This window comes from Camelina sativa, chromosome 16 (genome assembly GCF_000633955.1).
Source record: "Camelina sativa cultivar DH55 chromosome 16, Cs, whole genome shotgun sequence".
Lineage (NCBI taxonomy): Eukaryota > Viridiplantae > Streptophyta > Magnoliopsida > Brassicales > Brassicaceae > Camelina > Camelina sativa.
In genome coordinates, this window is record NC_025700.1 from 3,487,659 (window position 1) to 3,506,766 (window position 19,108).

A 19,108-nucleotide genomic window follows, 5' to 3' on the forward strand; every position below is an offset into this window, starting at 1 on the left:
AGACTTGTTAAAACATGTTTTTTTTTGGTAAGACTTTGTTAAAACATGTTAGAAGGTGTTAAAACATTTTAATTAGTGTATAATCAATATTCACTGCAACATCTTCAGTTCTGCATGGGTCTGAATCTCATAGATTATCTTATGGGAGCCCCTGTAATTGTTTCTAAAATAGAATACAATTCATCCTAGACCTTTTCTACGAAATCGAGTATGACAAACAAACAATATAAACAATTCGTAAACTACAGTATATGGAATATGAAAAGATTCAAAATTTCATATTAATTACCTTCAAGTTATTATTGTATATATATAGTTGGTTTGTAATTAAAATTTTGTATCTATTTATATTGCAATAAATTTACTGGCTGGAGTCTGGAGAGGTTGGGTGATGTCGTTGGCCTACCTTATTTTGTATCATTTATTTTTGTTAGCTTTCATTTACACAGCCCATGAGAAGATTACGGCTTTGGAATCTCCCAGTGTAATTGTTACAACTGCTTGCTACTCACTCATGCTTTGATCCGAATAAGTATGACCTTTTTGGCCAATTATTTCAACTACATATTTTATATGAATTAAAGATGCTAATTTCTCAATAATTTATTACAGCCACTCATATTACATACTTAGCAACTGTTGATGTCATCAGATTCTCATCTTGACAAATATGGATGGTTTCCCTTCATTATTTTTAGTATTTTAAGACATGATTATATTGAATCTAGATAAACTGTACTAATAAATATGTCTTGTAAAACAAACGAACAAAAAGCTGACCTATTCTAATCCAAACCAAACAAATCTATCAGAAAACTTAAACGGGTAGACTAGACCTATACCGTACTGGATTCTTTTCTAAGTCTAAAGATATTTGATTCGGTTGACATGTGTAACTAGTTTTCCAGAAGAAGAAAAAAAAAACACACACATATATATATATATATATATATATATGTGTGAAATTGTGAATTATTCAGTTTTTTTAAATTTTAATGATGCATGACATCAAGTAAAAAAACGATGTGTAGGATTTAATTTTGAAACTAAGTAATACACACTCTTTTTTTTCTTTATGTTAAAGTAGTGGTATATACATTAATACATACGTACATATAGTTTCGTGGTTTGGTCATACCAAATATCCAAATTGGTAAATACTTTTTGGGTTAAGAAAACCACTTTATAAAAGCATCAGAGAATAATGTACATATATTTGTGATCGATAATTTCAAACAAACATACCTGTGCAAAAACATTAGAATCTTGGTCTTCCTGCGCAAAAAACCAAGACTTCGAAAGAAAATCAGGTGAAAGCTTAAGAGACAGACAATTCTGATAGTACACGAAGTTTGACAATATGGTACACGAAAATGTCTTAGTGTTTCACTTATATTATTTATTAAAAGATATATAGCATTTACTTAATTATAATTTAGATATATTTTACTACCACAACAGAAATTATATGCTTGTGCCAGATATCAAATATGGGTGTATTATTCGCATATATAACAAATTATCTAATTTGATTCAAAAATTTCAAAGTTCAAACTTTTAAAAATTGTTCCGCGATGATATATACTTATTACAAACTAAGAAAAAAACGTACACCTACTTTCACTAAAATCGGCTTTACCGTGACTGAAGCTCACATTTTTTCAATATAAAAAGGCGAAACCCTATATGAATATTTGACTTTAAGGATGCTATTTTTTAATTTCAAAAAAACATTATAGTGAAAACACTCAAATTGAAAAAAATGGTTTATGAACGTGTGTGTAGAAAGAAAAAGTGGTTTATCGCTTGCTTATAAATTAATTGAAATGAAAATATGTTTTTTTGACTTATGAATTTCAATTTTCACAAAAAAAAAAAAGAGGTATATATGAGATTCAGTGACATATTAATGGGCTTTAACTGTTAACTATAGAACTACGGCCCAGTTTAATAAACCAGAGTCTATAGTTTATTAATTAATTACGCATTATCTTCTTCATCTCTCCACCATTAAAGGAAGTAAATAAAAAGCTTCGATTTTTTTTCAAACACTCGAGAGAGAGAGAGAGAGAGAGAGCGTCGAAGACTAAAATCGCGAACTGTGTCAGTGTGGGAAGGTGACGCCACTCTCTGTTTCGGTTCTGGGTTTCTCTTGTTGTTTCCGAAAAATGGGATCTTTCATCTTCTCGTTCTCGGTTCTTGGTTTTTGTTCAAGAGAGAGACAGAGAGAGATGTATGTTCGACGTTTTGCCTCTAAATGCAGAAGTAAGAATTTTTTGGTTTTTGAACTGCTACAATAAGTGCTTAATTATACATACCCTCTTCTCTTAATCTCTTAGTTTCTCTTGGCGTGTGTAGGAAGTAAAAGACGGTTTTTGGGAATCAATTAAGCTCTGTATCAATGACTGGTAAAACTCTCCGGGTTTACCCATCTCCTCTTGCAACTTACGATCAAGTCGTGGCTGACAAGGATCTCTTCATGTCTACATTGGCCAACTTACACTCTCAAATGGGTACAAAATTTTGGTAAGAATCTTTTTGATTACAACACTTTTTTGCCATCATCAGTCCCCAATGTCCATTGCTGAATTTATGATTTATACATGATTTTAGGATTCCGAAGGTAAGATTTGAGGATATGGACTTGCATAAGGTTTTTTGCGAGGTTACTTCACGTGGTGGAATCGAACAGGTAAACTATCTTCATCGTCATGAGATTTAAAAGAATAGAAATCTTCATGTAATCTACATAAAGATTAAACTTTGTTTGTGTTTTTTTGCAGATAGTACTTAGAGAACAGAAATGGAAGGATGTATTTGATACGTTTAACTTCCCCAAATCACAACGAAACCCCATCTTTATCCTACATATGCGCAGACTCTACTACTCGCTACTTCACAACTACGAGATCATCTACTTCTTCAAAGCTCCTGGCCTGTTTCCTACATGTATTCAGATTTCACTTACTTGCTACTTCATAGTTACGAGATCAACCACTTCTTCAAAGACTTGGCTTACGAAGATGAGCCTCTCTTCTCTCTTTTCAGTGACCGGATTTGTGTATGGAAAAAATGAGAGTGGTTATCTTGTTACTTTCACAATGGGATCATGGAACCTGGAAGGAGTTTTGTATGAGTCTACAGAGAAGAGAGTTACTCAAGATCTACAGAAACAGAGTTATGATATTTTCCCCAACACTTTTGACTGATAAAGCCAACCCTCAAGAGCTTTTTAAAACTAAACACATTCAGTGGGACAAGGCCATTAAACAGAAGAAAATAGAGAGGTATACAATATCAACACTATGTTAAGATCTGGCTTTCATTGTCTAAATTCTAGACCTTCATTGACCATTATTCCTGATAAGTGTATCTTTATGATCAACATAAATTAGATTATTATTGATGCTTTGCCGCTGCAACAATGGCCTCCCAAGGAGAACACTGAAGCTGATGTTCTAATGCAAGAATCGGAGGAAAATGAAGATGAGGAATACTATTCTGATTCCGAAGTGGAAGATCTGTCTCTTTGGGCTGAGCAAACGACTCATATGGAGAAAGCCAGTGACTTGATGGTGGCCGGTGAGCAGAGCTCTTATTCTCTATTTTTTGTTATGACACAGGGTTGAACACATGATTTTCAGACATGTTACTTTATAGAGTCAAACCCCTAGATGTACTCCTTGCTCAGGGAAACCAACCGATATAGGTATTTGGCTATTAGCTGAATCATTGCTGCAACTCTATCGTGATTGGTGTAGTTTGAACATCACCTGGAAAGCAGCCAATTCTCATTATATAGTTGGGTGTGTTTTTGTTTTAGTACGTTTTACAACATAATTGTAAAACTAGCATAATTGGAAAAAGAGGGTTTGTGAGATAGAGATGGTTTGTAATAGAGAAAGAAGTGGGGTAGAGGGAGTAGGAGAAAATTACAAAAATGGAGCTTTGTATTTGAGATGTGAGTGATGATGCATCACAGTATCACACGATTTCTCCCTCTCTTTCTATTGTTTTTTATTTTTATTTTATTTTTGTTTTTAAACATAACCCATAAATTTTAATAACTAAAATACTAATTGTTGTAATTTTTTTTTATAAAAAAATTTTAGATACATAAAAATTTTATGTTTTTTTTTTTTATTATTTGATATGCATTTTGTTTGATAATTTTAAATATATATCATTTTTTTTTTATTTGTACAATTTAGTAGGTGTACAGATGTAATTCGTATACACACTTATAAATTTAGTATTTGTAATAAGAGAAATATATGGTTTTTTACTATTTCTATATGGTTTTTTACTATTTCTATTGTTATGTTTCTTTCTTTTTTTAGCATACAGATTTGGTGTATCCTTCTAAAATATTGATATTGTTATTTTACTACGTACGTAATTTAAAAATTAGTTTCACGTCTTAAGAGATATCAAAAGTTTTAGTTAAAAATCTTGTTATCATCCCAAGTTTGCAACAAACTATTCGATGAAAGGTTGAACAAATTAAACTGAAACACTTTAACGAAAAAAAAAAAGCAGAGTATACTTCTGTTTTTCTGAATGTTACTTTGCCATTTTCCGATTACAATCAAAATATGTTTTAATTGGTTTTCTTAACTTGTAAAATTAGTTGGTTTCCTCGATCTCCTCTGCCTAATATGATATGTATACCGAGAAAACCAGTAAAATAACAATATATGAATGTTTCAGAAGGATACACCAAATCTGTATATGCTAAAAAAACAAAGAAACTAACAATATTGTCTTCTTTTTAAAAAAAAAAAACTAACAATATTGTCTCCCATGTCCTTGATTATTTAAAGCTTCAATATAATAATCCTTTCATGTTCCTCACACTAAAGAAGAAGAAAAAAAGAATCCAATCATTCTATCAACAAAAAAGAAAAGAAAAAAAAGAAATGGGTATGTCTAAGAAATTAATGAAGGCTATAATTATATATGTGGCTCTTATTATGGTGTTCTTCACATTTGCAACACTCAAGACCAATGCACAAGAAGTGATAATAAGCTATGACGCTCTCGCCCAAGATCATGCATGGGGATGTAGTCCAAAGTATCCTAATTTACCCGCTTGTCAGAAAGAAAAGGTCAATCCTTAGTTTCAAATATGCGGAATTATACTTCTTTCAAGTTCTGTTTATTATAAAAACAGTATCGTTTATTGTTTATACCCAAATGTTTACTTTAAATTTATGGTGTTTAAATGTGAAGGAAAAGTGATATCATTAATTTCTATATATATGTACATATGTCATGTATTACATTATTTGTTTTAAATAAAAATTATAAAGTTTCACCAATACAACTTGTTATTTGCTCCAAGTAAATTATCTTCGATTGCAAATTAATTTTGTTACATTTAATGGAATTTTGGTAAAATAATAGACTACCGTCAACTGAATCACGTCAAAATTATTTAAAGTTAACGCGTACATCTTTGATTATTTGCTCCAAGCTAAGTATGAATTCAATTATTGATATCTTTATGAGCGATAAAACTATCTCTATGATTTTGATCTTTTGGCTGTAACTAAATTGTCTAAATGATAGCAATAAGTGGTCTCGGAATACTACAAATAGCATTTCATTTTTAGACACCCTATAACCAAATTACTTCCAAAGGATGAAAGCTAGGCCATAAATTATACATATACACAGCTTTATTTATACTTGTTTCTCTGTCGCTCTCTTTAAGATCACTATATACGTAGATTGTAATCACATTGGTTAATCAGATTTAATAGTAAAGTGTCAGTTCAAGGTTTCTGTTTTGGTGTTTACTTAAAGATGAAAACGTGTTGATGATTCGCACATGCTTTTTTTGAACTTAATAATTCCGCAATGCATTATCAAAACGTCACCAACTAAAACAAAAGAAAACAAAATATATTAAGAAGAAAGTCTTGACTCCTTTATTCTTAACCAATCAAAATGAATGTTTATTGATTTTTATGAAATTTTGACGTGAAAAACAAAAACTTCCTGAATTTTCTTCTAGCTAGCTAGATTCCACCATGCATATTGTAAAATAATAATAATAACATTCAACGTATACATCATTGTTTTCTTAAAACTCTTTAAAGTTGTTGTAAATGCATGATTCGACAAAGCACTATATTATACATTTGTAAATTTCTGTCGTATAAGTAAATAAAAGAAATACTCAAGAAAAATATAAATATCAGCTCAAGTAACAAAGAGAGGAATATTACTATAATCTAGCAAAACATATATAGTCTCTCTCTGATCCGTTTCTCTTTAAGTTTAATCTCTCAAACACAGAGGATAAGAAAATGATTTGTTTCCGAGGCTTAAAGTTTGGTAGATTCTTTACCTCCAGGAACTCCGGTAAAATATCTCCGGCCACCGTCTCAAAATTATCGGAGAAAAGATTGTGGAACGAATTTCAAGAAGAAGATTACATCCTAAAGGCCCACGTAAGCTCTTGGTTACCTTCGCCGGAAAATGTTTTCCGGTGGGAAGCTACCATCAACGGCCCGCCGGGGTGCCCTTATGAAAAAGGAGTGTTCGCCCTCTCCGTTCACATCCCAACACAATATCCTTTTGAACCACCCAAAATCACATTCAAGACCAAGGTAACCAAAAATCAGATAACCGGTTTAAGTAATAGCTAGGTAATTTTTGGTTTCCGGTTTAAAATTTCGTTTTTTTTTTACTGCGTCCAGATTTTTCATCCTAATATAAGCCAAAGAGGAGAAATCTTTGTTGATATATTGAGATCAGGGTGGTCATCCGCGTTGACCATCAATGTGGTACTGCTTTCTATATGTTCGATTTTATCGGACCCGGTTGAACCGTTTTTGGTTAGGAATCATGCCGCGAGACTGTACCGGAAAGACCGGAATGCTTACGTGAAAGTTGCACGAGAATGGACTGTGAAGTACGCAAAGGGGGGATTAGTTTGATCTTAAGTTAATTTATATATTTTATTAGTTGATGGATCCATATATATGACTACTGTTTTTGGTTTCTCGTCAGTTTAGTGTCGTGTAAGCCTGTAAGGTTGTGTGATACCAAGAAACTGGATTAATTACTAATATATGTATTTAGTATTCAAGGACGTAAAGACTCTTTACTAAAGAGCTGCTAAACCTTGTTGAAAATTAATTGCTTTTTATATAGAGTAAGCAATTCAATTGATGCGACTAACTGAAGAAAATTTCGAAATATGAGTGTTTCTTTCTCGTCCAGCATTAACGTGTTTGTACTTGGTGATACTTTTTATTTCATATTAATAAAAACTTTATGTATATATGACACATACATATACATATTAATGATCACTCATCACATTAACACCATAAAAATATAAACACACTTCGGATTAAACTCCATTGTTTGAAACTAGGGATTGACCTTTTGTTTCTGACAAGCTGGTAAATTAGGATACTTTGGACTACATCCCCATGCATGATCTTGACCGAGAGCGTCATAACTTATTATTATATCTTGTGCATTGGTCTTGAGTGTTGCAAACGTGAAGAACACCATAATAAGAGTCACATACATAATTATAGCCTTCATTAATTTCTTAGATATACTCATATATATATATATATATTTTTTTTTTTTTAAAGGACTCGAATTTATATATTAAAAGATTGGATTTTTGTTGTTGTGTAAGGGACACATGGATGATTATGAAGCTTTAAATAATACAGGAGATGAGAGACAATATTGTTATGTTTCTTTCCTCTTTTAGCATACAGATTTGGTGTATCCTTCTCAAATATTGATATTGTTATCTTACTATTTTCTTCCTTAAGTGATTAAAAATTTAGTTTCACGTCTTAAAAGTTTTATTAAAGGTTTTTTTATCATCGCAAGTTTGCAACAAACTAGCTACTCGATAAACTGATGAAGAATTAACGAAAAAAAAAAGACAGAATTATACTTTGCTTATCCGATACAAAAACAGTATATGCTAGCTGTGCCAACTACAAGCTAAATTATGTTTTGATTGGTTTTCTTAACTCGTACAATTAGTTAGTTTGTTCTTCGTAATATGATATGAATATAATTGACGTGGAATCAACAACAAATTTCTTTTATTAATATAATGATTTAATTTTATTCAATTAAACAAAACTCACTCGTTAATTGTAACGTACGTAAATGGCAGATGACAGTAGAAGAATAATAAGTTAATAACATTCAACGTATACATCATTATATTGTGTTCTTAAAACTCTTCAAAGTTCTTGCAATGATTCGACAAAACACTATATATATAAAACACATAAAATTAAATATGAGAAGTAACGAACAGCGGAAAATTACAATAATCTAGCGCAAAACATAGTCTCTCTCCGTTACTCTCTCTTTCAAACACAGATTACAAATAGAGGAGAAAAAAATATTACAAAATGATTTTTTTCCGAGACTTAAAAGTTCGTAAATTCTTTACCTCCAGGAAATCCGATAAAATATCTCCGGCCACCGTCTCAAAATCATCGGTGAAAAGGTTGTAGAATGAATTTCAAGAAGAAGATCACATCCTGAAGGCCCACGTAAGATCTTGGTTACCTTCGCCGTCCTTGTTCTCATCCCAACCCAATATCCTTTTGAACCACCTAAAATCACATTCAAGACCAAGGTAACAAAATATTAGATTACCGGTTTAAGTAATCGTTCGGTAATGTTTGGTTTTCCGGTTTACTTTTATTTTTTATTTTATTGATTGTGTCTAGATTTTTCATCCTAATATAAGCGAAAAAAAGGAGAATTTTTTGTTGACAAATTGAGATCATAATGGTCATCGGCGTTGACCATCTATGTGGTACTGCTTTCTATATGTTGGATTTTATCGAACCCAAGTTGAACCGTTTTTGGTTAGCAATCATGCGGCGAGACTATACCGGGAAGACCGGAATGATTACGTGAAAGTTGCGCGAGAATGGACTGTGTAAATTAAAGGGATGATTAGTCCGATATTAAGTTTTAAGTTTCTACCAGATTTTAACCTCCCGTGTACTGCGGGATTATTTCTTTCATTAAATTTCAAGTTGTAATTGCTAGTTAATTTTATATGTTTTATTTGATGTTTAAGTTTGTATAGTTGTATTTTGATTGTTAACTCTACAATTTAATTTGCGGTATTCAACACAATAATTTATTTTTGTTATAAATTAATTTATAGTATTAATATATTTTTATATTATTAAGTTGTATCTGTTTGTTTATAATAATCATGTATATGGAGGTGTCAAACACGTTGATCCACATTTCTTTTTTTTTTGGACTGCAGCGGGTCAACCCACTAAGACCGCAGTTGTTAAAGTTATGCCTAAGCATGTTACCGACCTAAATTTTATATTAATTATTTTTTAACAATTTAATGACAAAGAAAAAAAAATTATAAATAACTTATAATATTGATATTTTGTAAATATCTTAATTGGTATACATAAAATTTCCTCACATTATCACATATAATATATACATAACTATGTAAAAATATTATTTATATATAATATATTTATTTTAATCATATATTTTTAGTTTTCGGAACAATCCGCCAACCGCAGACGTACTTTGCTAAAATCCGTAATCTCGATAGATTTAATTGTGAGGACCGTCTTTCAACGGTACACCGTAGACCTATATTTTCTATATAAATTATATCTTTAGAAAATTATTATGTTTTAGTATATAAAACCGATGGTTGTAGCATAGCGATGGATTATTGACATTTTAAATTTATAAGAATATCAATCATAACCCGTTGCATAATAATTTAAATTTATTAAATAATATATTTTAAACCTTTAATAAAAATTAATTATCTATATAGATAATAACATTAAAATTTTAGACTAAAATAGGTAACATAAGATTTAACTTCATACTAAATCGATAATTTACTACTACATTTGTATATAAAGAAAATCTATAATTAGAAGTTAAAAGATAGTTAACTTCATACTTTAAATGCATGACTAGGGGTGGGAAAAAAAACCAAAATCCGAAAAACCGAACCGAACCAAACCGAAATAAATGGTTTGGTTTGGTTATGGTTAAATCTAAAAATCCGTTTGGTTTTCATTTTAATTAACCATTTGGTTTAGGTTTGGTCTGGTTAAAAACCGTAAAACCGAAAGTTTTTTTTAGTTTTTTATAAAAATTTAGGATAATTAGGTATAATTACTAATTAGTTTTTTCAAGCTTATAAATTTATATTGTATAACAATATCAATAAATTTTTCTTTATTGGGCTTTAATTATTGATGTCCTATTAACCTATCGAATTACAAAATCTTAACCGAAGTCTCTATTCCCTAACCTATATATATTCATAATTACTTTTATGCTTATTTTTAGTTATTTATCAATTATTTATTTTTTAAAAGCATGAAATAACCGTTAAAAACCAGAATCAAACCGAAACCGAACCAAATTGTGATACATATGGTTTTTATATGGTTTCATTTCAGATGAAACCGAAAAACCATAAACCGAAAAAACCGAACCGTAACCAAATCGAATTACATATGGTTTTTTTATGGTTCCATTTTTATAAAACCTAAAAAACTGTAAACCAAAAAAACTGAACCGAAACCAAACCGAAAAACCGAGCGCCCATCCCAAGCATGACCTTCACAAATATAAATTTGCCAGTATAGTGTCTTCCGCCGCGATTAGGCTTTAAATATTTGCATTACAAAAACCTTATGTTATGGAATATAGAATTTATATTTATGGAAGTAATACACATAAAGATGATACTTGGGAAAGGTGAGCTAAACTCATATTTTGTTTAGTTTTGCATATTATTAGGCTAGGAGGTAGAGATCATTTAGAAACTTTATACTGGATTGATAGGAGAATATTTAATTCACCTACCTTATTTTTGGATATTTTGATTTTATCTTTCAATTTTTTGAAAAATGTTTTAATGATTATGGCATTGATTGTAAATACCTTCAAACTTCAATACCACTTTGACAAAACTGTTGGGAAAATGTTAATATAGATTTTATAAGTTGATGGATCTATATATTGCAATTATTGATTAACAATGACTTCAGTTTTTGGTTTTTCGTCAATTTAGTTTTTTACAGTAAGCAATTCAGATATGTGAATTATTGATTAACAATGACTCAAGGGCGGATCCACGTTGAAGGGTGTGGAGTCAATTGACTCCTCATTAATTAAAAAAAAATTAGTGATACATATATTAGTTTCAACTTTCAATCATCTTATTCCATCCACGTAAAAAAAGAAAAAAAAGATATATATTTGGTAGACTTTATTTTTAGTGGCCCACTTCAACTTCCTCTGTTCCTCTTCCTCATCGAGTCCTTGTCTTCAAGTAAGTCAAATTTTCATATCAACTTTTGTTTTTTTTGATCTTCTTCTAAGAATATATTTCATATAATTATATATTTACATATATCTATATTGAAAATTGGATAAAATTCATAAAAATACTAATTTTCCCAATCAAAATTACAAAATTAGTATCTAATATTTGCCATGAGCTGTTAATTATTGTTTATGTAGATTTCAAGTTTTTTTTGGTTCTAATGCAAGCAAGCAAATGTAGATTCTAGTATTTTTGCGATGGCCATTGCTTTTGATAGCTTATTAGCTTGACTAGTTTTGATTTACACTTTTAAGTTATTAGAAATTTATTATTTGTAAAAAAAAATTATTTTCAGGAAAATGCAGGAAACAATGAGAAAGTTTTGGAAAGGAAAGATTTAGTTGAGGATACAAAATTCAATCGATTTGTAATTATATCATTAGAACTAGTCGAAACAATCTTTTTTTTGTTTTCTTTGTATAGATTCTAATTTCAGGATAAGAAAACTCGTACAATGGTTTTATAAAATGTTTTATATTTATGTTTTTTAAAAATTTTAGTTATGTTTTCAACCCCGGTAAAAATAATTCCTACTGCAATGACTTCAGTTTTTGGTTTTTCGTCAATTTAGTTTTTTACAGTAAGCAATTCAGATATGTGAATGGGATTAACCGAAGAACATTAAGAAATATAAGTATTTTCTTTTTCGTCCAATATAAACGTGTTTGAACTGATTAAAGCGAATTCGATCAAAGAACATTATAAATAATTTTCTTGGTCGTTTATCAAATACAGCATTACACGTTGTACTTGGTGATACTTTTAAATTACTTTATAATAAAACATGTACATATGACACATAAATATACATACTAAAAACCACTTATCCGATAACTTTGACTTAACATTAACACCACCATAAATTTTAATGAAAAGACTCAGGGCGTAAAACAACCAAACAGAAAGAGATATAAAGTATAAACACTTCGGATAACCTAGGGATTGACCCTTTCTTTCTGACAAGCTGGTAAATTCGGATACTTTGGACTACATCCCCATGCATGATCTTGACCGAGAGCGTCATAGCTTATTATTATTTCCTGTGCATTGGTCTTGAATGTTGCAAACGTGAAGAACACCATAATAAGAGTTACATACATAATTATAGCCTTCATTAATTTCTTAGTCATACCCATGTCTTTTTTTTTGTGAATCAAGAAAATAAAAAGGCTAAAATTTATTTATTAAAGGATTGGATTTTTGTTGTTGTGTTGTTGAAGGGATTATGAAGCTTTAAATAATATAGGAGATGGGAGACAATATTGTTATGTTCCTTTCTTTTTTTAGCACACAGATTTGGTGTATCCTTCTAAAATATCGATACTGTTATTTTACTATTTTCTTCCTATAGTATTAGTTTCACGTCTTAAGAGATATCGAAAGTTTTATTAAAGATTTTGTTATCATCGCAAGTTTGCAACAAACGACTCGATAAACAGCTGAAGAAAAACTGAAACACTTTAATGAGAAAAAAAAAAGACTGAATTATACTTTGTTTATCAGATCGTTTACAAAAACAATATTGCTAGCTGTGCCAGTTACAGCCAAATTATGTTTTTATTAGTTTTCTTAACTCATACAATTAGTTGGTTTGTTCTTCGTAGTATGATATTGATCAACAAAAAGTTTATTTTCAAAGTAAAATATACTATTGATATTGATCAACAACAAGTNCCGTTTTGTCATTTATTGAGACCTCTTTCACAGTCCTGTCACTGTATCCCTTTCTTCCTTTTTTTTTTTTTTTTTTTTTTTTTTTTGCATTTTAGTGTTGTGGTAATATAATGATTTTATACATTTAAACAAAGGTACAAAACCCACTCATTAATTGTACCTTATGTAAAAGGCAGACGACAATAGAAGAATAACCTTTCGTTTGCGTTTGAAGTTTGTATTTTGTAATTTGTACGAAATGAAATTATTTGGTTTTCACGAACTAATATTGTTTTCTATTTTTTAAATTTTGTGATAGAAAACTATTTTTTATTCCAAAAATTTTAGTCAAGGTTTCAATTAATAACTTGCCTCACTTATGTTATTCAAGGTTTCAATTCAATAACTTGCAAGAAATCTGGAAGTCACTCTACTATAAAAGCCCCTCAAAACCTCTCAGCCTCTCACAGTTATTTAGCAAAAAAAAAAAGCTCTCACAGTTTCCTTACACAACAATATGAATAAGATAATCTTCCTTCTTATTCTCTCCCTCGTCCTCCTCCCTCTTCACGTAATTGTGGTGGTGGCGCTCGGCAGCTGGACTCCCATCAAAGACGCTAAGGATCCTCACGTTGTCGAGATAGGTCAATTCGCGGTCTCCGAGTACGACAAACTGACCAGATCCAGATTGAGTTTCGTGAAAGTTGTTCGCGGTGAGTCACAAGTAGTCTCTGGTGTGAATTACCGGCTTCTGCTCGAGGTTAATGGCAGCGACGTCAGCAAAAACTACGTGGCGGTAGTTTTGGAGAAGCCGTGGCTGAAATCAATGAATCTCACTTCCTTCGACCCAGTCGTTGTTAATTAGTGGTCGCTTCCTTTGACTAGTTTACATGTAGCCTATTTATATCTTTTAAATATATCGAAGAAGTTAAAAATATAAAGAGAAATGTTCATTTCTGTATTATCTGGTTTTCAAATATCAAGTATCATGTATGGGCAACTCTAGTTAATTCTACTGTTGGTCATGCTAATTTTCTATTTTTAACTGTAATGATAATTTATTCAAAACATAAAAATTCATTTAAAATAAAAATTACACATACAAACGGTATTGTCTATATCAGTACCATCTAGTATATTAATTAGGATTATGACTTCATAAACAGATTACTTAAGTAGTAGTTTGTGTTAATATCTTTGATATTTTAACATTTAAACTTTAAACCCCCGCGTATAATATATGTTCTTAATTAACAAAAAAACATCTATACTAATAAAAGATATGAGCTATAAGCTCCTAAAGGACATAAGATTGTAAACCTCTAATTGTGATTAGACACTTCACTAATTAACATATTTTAAAATCTCAAGAATTTTCTATATTAAGAATTATTTTAAACAAGCAATCATGATTTGACATGTCATTCATTAACATTTTTTAAATTTCCAAAAAATTTTAGAAAAAGGAAAATTTTAAATTTATGGAAATAAAAGAACTATGCACAATATCCCACATCTGCTAGAAAATTTTTAGACAATGGTTAAGAACCAGTATAAATAAGATTAATATGCTTCCAACAACGAATGAGCAGGAAAACTTGATTTATCAGGCGTCCAAGTTTAAAAGTATATTCGGTTTGATCCAGTTTTTTATTTAATCAAATTAAAACTTTAAAAAGTTTCAAAAAAATATATTATAATATTTAAAAATTTTAAAAGTTTTAATATTATAAATATTGAAACTTTTAAAAGTTCTTAGCTTTTAAAAAGTTTTTAAATATTATAATTTTTAAATTTTAAAAGTTTAAAATATTATAAATATTGAAACTTTTTAAAAGGTTTAAATTTTATATTTCAAAACCTTTTAAAAATTTAAAATACTATAGATATTGATGTAAAACATAAATTATCTTAGTTATCTACGTTTGTGCTTTTTATTTCTTATGAGCTATAAAACATATTTTTGTGTATGATTTTATAGATGAGTTGATATTCTTTCATTATTTTTTTATTTTTGGGTCTAAGGAAGAAGGATTGACATCGCAAGACCTTGATTTGATGTTTGAGTCAAGTTTTGGAATTTAAAGAAGAAAGATGGACGACAAACACACATGTTTTATTAGCTATACATAGGCATGACCAGTGTTATGGTTGTCACGGTTATGGTTTATTAACCATCGGTTGTGGTTAGAAATTTTGTTTAACCTTAACTATAACCGTTTAATAAACGGTTACGTTTAAATACGGTTCCGGTTCAAGCGGTTATGGTTATATACGGTTACGATTATTTGAGAATATGATACAGTTGATATTATTTGATGATATAATATAATTGATATTATTTATTTATAATTAATATGTTCTTATAGTGTACTCATATTTCTATATATCATATGATTCATATTAAATAAATTATTATTAGTATATTTTATTATGTTTTTAAAATATTATAAACCAAGTAAGGATTTTGGTTGGAGAAGATTGTAAACGTGTGGATCTAAAACAAAATAAGCATATGGATAAAATTATTAATAATTGGATGCATGTGTTGAATATGCTGCTCTTCATGAATTTCACAAATTTTATGAGAAAAGAAATAATTTTGTTCTTAGAGTTTGATGGGTTAACAAGTTGTGTGGTTGTCTTAAAAAAAAGTTTTTCAGTGGAAGAATGTGAAAAGTTGACGAGGAAGAAGAAAAAAAAGAGTATAACGAAGAACCAACTGGTAAAAGTAACAATGAAAATTACCATAAATTTTGACAATGAAAATGATAGGAAAAAAGATGGCTAGCTACACGAACTATTGGTGAATACATGGTCACACATGTCAAATATACTATTGTATATTCAACTACATAAAGTATATGTATTACATAGCCACATGCATGAACTATATGACGTTATGTGGTAACATCATAGACATATAATTCAGTACACCGGTCAATTGACTCCGGCGAAGACCAATGTTGACTCTGGCAAAGACCGATGTTGACTCCGGCAAAGACCGATGTTGACTCCGGCAAAGACCAACGTTGACTCCGGCGTTGACCAACACTTAAAAAAAAAATCTAAATTAAAAAAAAAATTATTGTAGTAAATTATTTATGGATTTTCATGATTAAAAGAAATTTTCTATTCAATATCCAAATATTTTTTTATATATCTCTAATATATTCAATCTTATAATTAATTACTTTTTATTTTTCAAGCTAAAGTAAATAGTTAAATAAAAATCATTTATAATTATTTTCAAAATAAAAAAATCATTTATAATAATCTTCAAGATATAAAATCATTTATAATGATTTTCAAGATATAAAAACAATTTATAATTATTTTCAAGATATATATATATATATAAATCTCCCATAATCAGATTATTTAATTACTACAAAATCAATAAAATCAAATTCAATTACTTTCATTAGAAAATAATATGCAAAATATTGAGTATATGACATTTTCATTTTTACTCTCTTTTACATAATTACAATATGTTAAATTAATTTTTAGAATTTTTTTTTAAGGTTTGGGTTCTCTATATTACATTTAGGATATATTTAGGAAATATATTTAAAAATATCTTTAGATATTGAATTAACATATAAACAACAACAAAAAAAATTCACAATATTTACTTTTAACATATGAACATTTTCATTTTTACTCTTTTTAACACAATTACAATATGTTAAATTAATTTTTAGAAATTTTTTTAAGGTTTGGGTTCTCTAGTTTACATTTAAAATATATTTAGGAAATATATAAAAAATAATTAGATATTGAATAGAATATTTTTTAATTAATAAAAACCATAAATGATTTAATATAATAATTTCTATTTTTAATTTTTAATTTTAGAATTTTTTTTGGTCAACGCCGGAGTCAACACCGATCTTCACCAGAATTAATCAATCAGTGTACCAGATTGTATGTCTATGGTGTTGAACACATGACGTCATATAGTTCATGCATGTAACCATATAATATATATACTTCGTGTAGTTGAGTATACAATAATATAATTAGTATGTGTGACCATGTATTCACTTATACTTCATGTAATTAACCATTTTTTTCCAAAATAATAATACTAATTTAATTTGTTATAAAATAATATTTTATTACTGTCATCAATCATATATAATTTTCATAAAAATATATCTAATAAATTCAAGCATATCATGCATTCAAAACCTAGTAACTATAAAAACACACAATATAATTTTTGCGTATGTATATAACCATATAAATATAGATTCTTGATCGTGCGACTCGTGTCCATGATGAGTCCATCAATGATGGCGCGCGGACTGTATTGTTTTACAGAAATGTAAAATTAGAATAATCAAATCACACTTTTCTTTATGTTTTGGTGGAAAAATTACACATCTCTTACCATATAATTAAATAAAAGTAAAATATGTATATATAGAATACAATAAAAGTAATATATGTATATATGACAATAATTAAATACAATAAAGATATCTTAATACATCTTTTCCGCCTTTTTCTTCTCCGTAATACGTTTTGTTTTTGAGATCTTTTGATATATGTTATTACTCCGAATCGTTGTTTTTATCTCTAAAAAAGTTCAACCCTGTGAAGCTTCAATGTTCTTTGAGATTGGTATCGTATATTGATTTACCTTAGTTTTCTGGCAAAACTGAGGATATTTTGGAGAACATCCCCATGCATGATTTACACGCATAGCATCATTTGATATAACTATCTCCATTTTGATTGTAACCGCCTCAAAAGAAAAAATAATTAGTAGAACAAGGTACAAAACCGATATTTTCTTCAACATAACTAATGTATTTTATGAAAAAGAACAAAGTAAACTAAATGGATTTCACTTAGTTTTTATTATTTATCAATTCTCTTTAGAATTCGAATTTGGTGCTTTATATAAATAGTTGATGGGGTTTACTAAATATGGTTATTTGTTCTGGCGGGTTCCTTAGTTATGCAGTTCCAACGAGAATTTTTGTTTTTACAATTGTAATTATTGTTGTTAGTTGAAACAGTAACATATATTAGATATTTGTTATAAAAAAAATAACAACAAAATGATGACACGAATTAACAAAAAAAAAATCAAAGTTTTTAGGTTTTTAATCTTTCCAAGTTCCAATAATTCATCATTTAAATGTAGAGTATATGAACTGATCAGCGATGGAAGTTTATTCGAAAAATGACGCAATAATTCTATTTTATATAGTATTATTGCTTGTTGACCGAAAACAAAAAACAAAAACTTATTCCCCTAAATCACATTCCACTTGTTTATGATTTTACTCTTGCATCGTTCTTGTGAATATATAATCCTCTACCATATAGTAATCTGATAACTTCACCCTTAAATGTTCATCATTCTTAGTATTACAATTTTGAAGATTTATTTTAATATATATATATATATATATATAAATATTCTCATTACAACTCTATATGTATTAAAACTCTGAGATATATGTAAACATAATTATGAGATATAGATTCCTTACCTTTTAGTTTTTATAAAGTAAATTTGATTTCCTTTTTTCTAAGTAAATATTAGTATATTTTTTCTCCGGCATCAATATATATGTATTAATGCTATAAACTAATAATTACATCTCATAAATACTAACAATTTTTTTTTTTTTAACTTTCGTAATTTTCTACTCTAAATTTTTTACTTACTGAAGATAATTATTATTTTTTTGGTTAGTTCTTGTCCCTATTATCCCCCTTGTGAATATTGGGGCTCGCTTCGTCTCCCTCTCTCTGTGTCCGAGTAAGATACGGAATATAAATATACTCCCTTCAACTCTGTCCCCTTCGCAACGTTGGCCAAAAAAAAGAAAACGAACTTGTTACAAACCCTTTTGAGCTTTATCTTTTACAAATCCCTAGATTAGGTTAGTTTCTCTAATCTCTTGTACATCGTTGTTTCGTCTTCCGTCTTCTCTCCCCTGAAACCTCTTTGAATCTTCTACTTTGTGGGTTTAAGGGTAAAATATCTGGATTCTGCTTTTTNTTTTTTTTTTTTTTTTTTGC

At 29.1% G+C, this 19,108-nt stretch overlaps 7 protein-coding genes across 7 annotated transcripts; 4 read left to right on the forward strand and 3 right to left on the reverse strand.

Annotated features, from left to right (window-relative positions):
• LOC109129431 (high mobility group B protein 15-like) lies at positions 2,402–3,629 on the forward strand. Its single transcript, XM_019237671.1, has 4 exons — positions 2,402–2,526; positions 2,614–2,692; positions 2,784–3,152; positions 3,396–3,629. The coding sequence occupies exons 1-4, from the start codon at positions 2,402–2,404 to the stop codon at positions 3,627–3,629; spliced, it is 807 nt and encodes a 268-aa protein (XP_019093216.1).
• LOC109129679 lies at positions 4,920–5,120 on the forward strand. Its single transcript, XM_019238252.1, has one exon. It carries the CDS (start codon positions 4,920–4,922, stop codon positions 5,118–5,120), a length of 201 nt encoding a protein of 66 aa, XP_019093797.1.
• LOC104749586 (ubiquitin-conjugating enzyme E2 2-like) lies at positions 6,231–7,191 on the forward strand. The gene is made up of 2 exons (XM_010471243.2): positions 6,231–6,617; positions 6,708–7,191. The coding sequence occupies exons 1-2, from the start codon at positions 6,315–6,317 to the stop codon at positions 6,945–6,947; spliced, it is 543 nt and encodes a 180-aa protein (XP_010469545.1). The 5' UTR covers positions 6,231–6,314; the 3' UTR covers positions 6,948–7,191.
• LOC109129681 lies at positions 7,387–7,587 on the reverse strand. The gene has a single exon (XM_019238253.1). It carries the CDS (start codon positions 7,585–7,587, stop codon positions 7,387–7,389), a length of 201 nt encoding a protein of 66 aa, XP_019093798.1.
• Positions 12,343–12,543, reverse strand: LOC109129678. The gene has a single exon (XM_019238251.1). It carries the CDS (start codon positions 12,541–12,543, stop codon positions 12,343–12,345), a length of 201 nt encoding a protein of 66 aa, XP_019093796.1.
• On the forward strand, positions 13,578–13,925 carry LOC104753303 (cysteine proteinase inhibitor 5-like). Its single transcript, XM_010475575.1, has one exon. It carries the CDS (start codon positions 13,578–13,580, stop codon positions 13,923–13,925), a length of 348 nt encoding a protein of 115 aa, XP_010473877.1.
• LOC109129432 lies at positions 17,658–17,873 on the reverse strand. The gene has a single exon (XM_019237672.1). It carries the CDS (start codon positions 17,871–17,873, stop codon positions 17,658–17,660), a length of 216 nt encoding a protein of 71 aa, XP_019093217.1.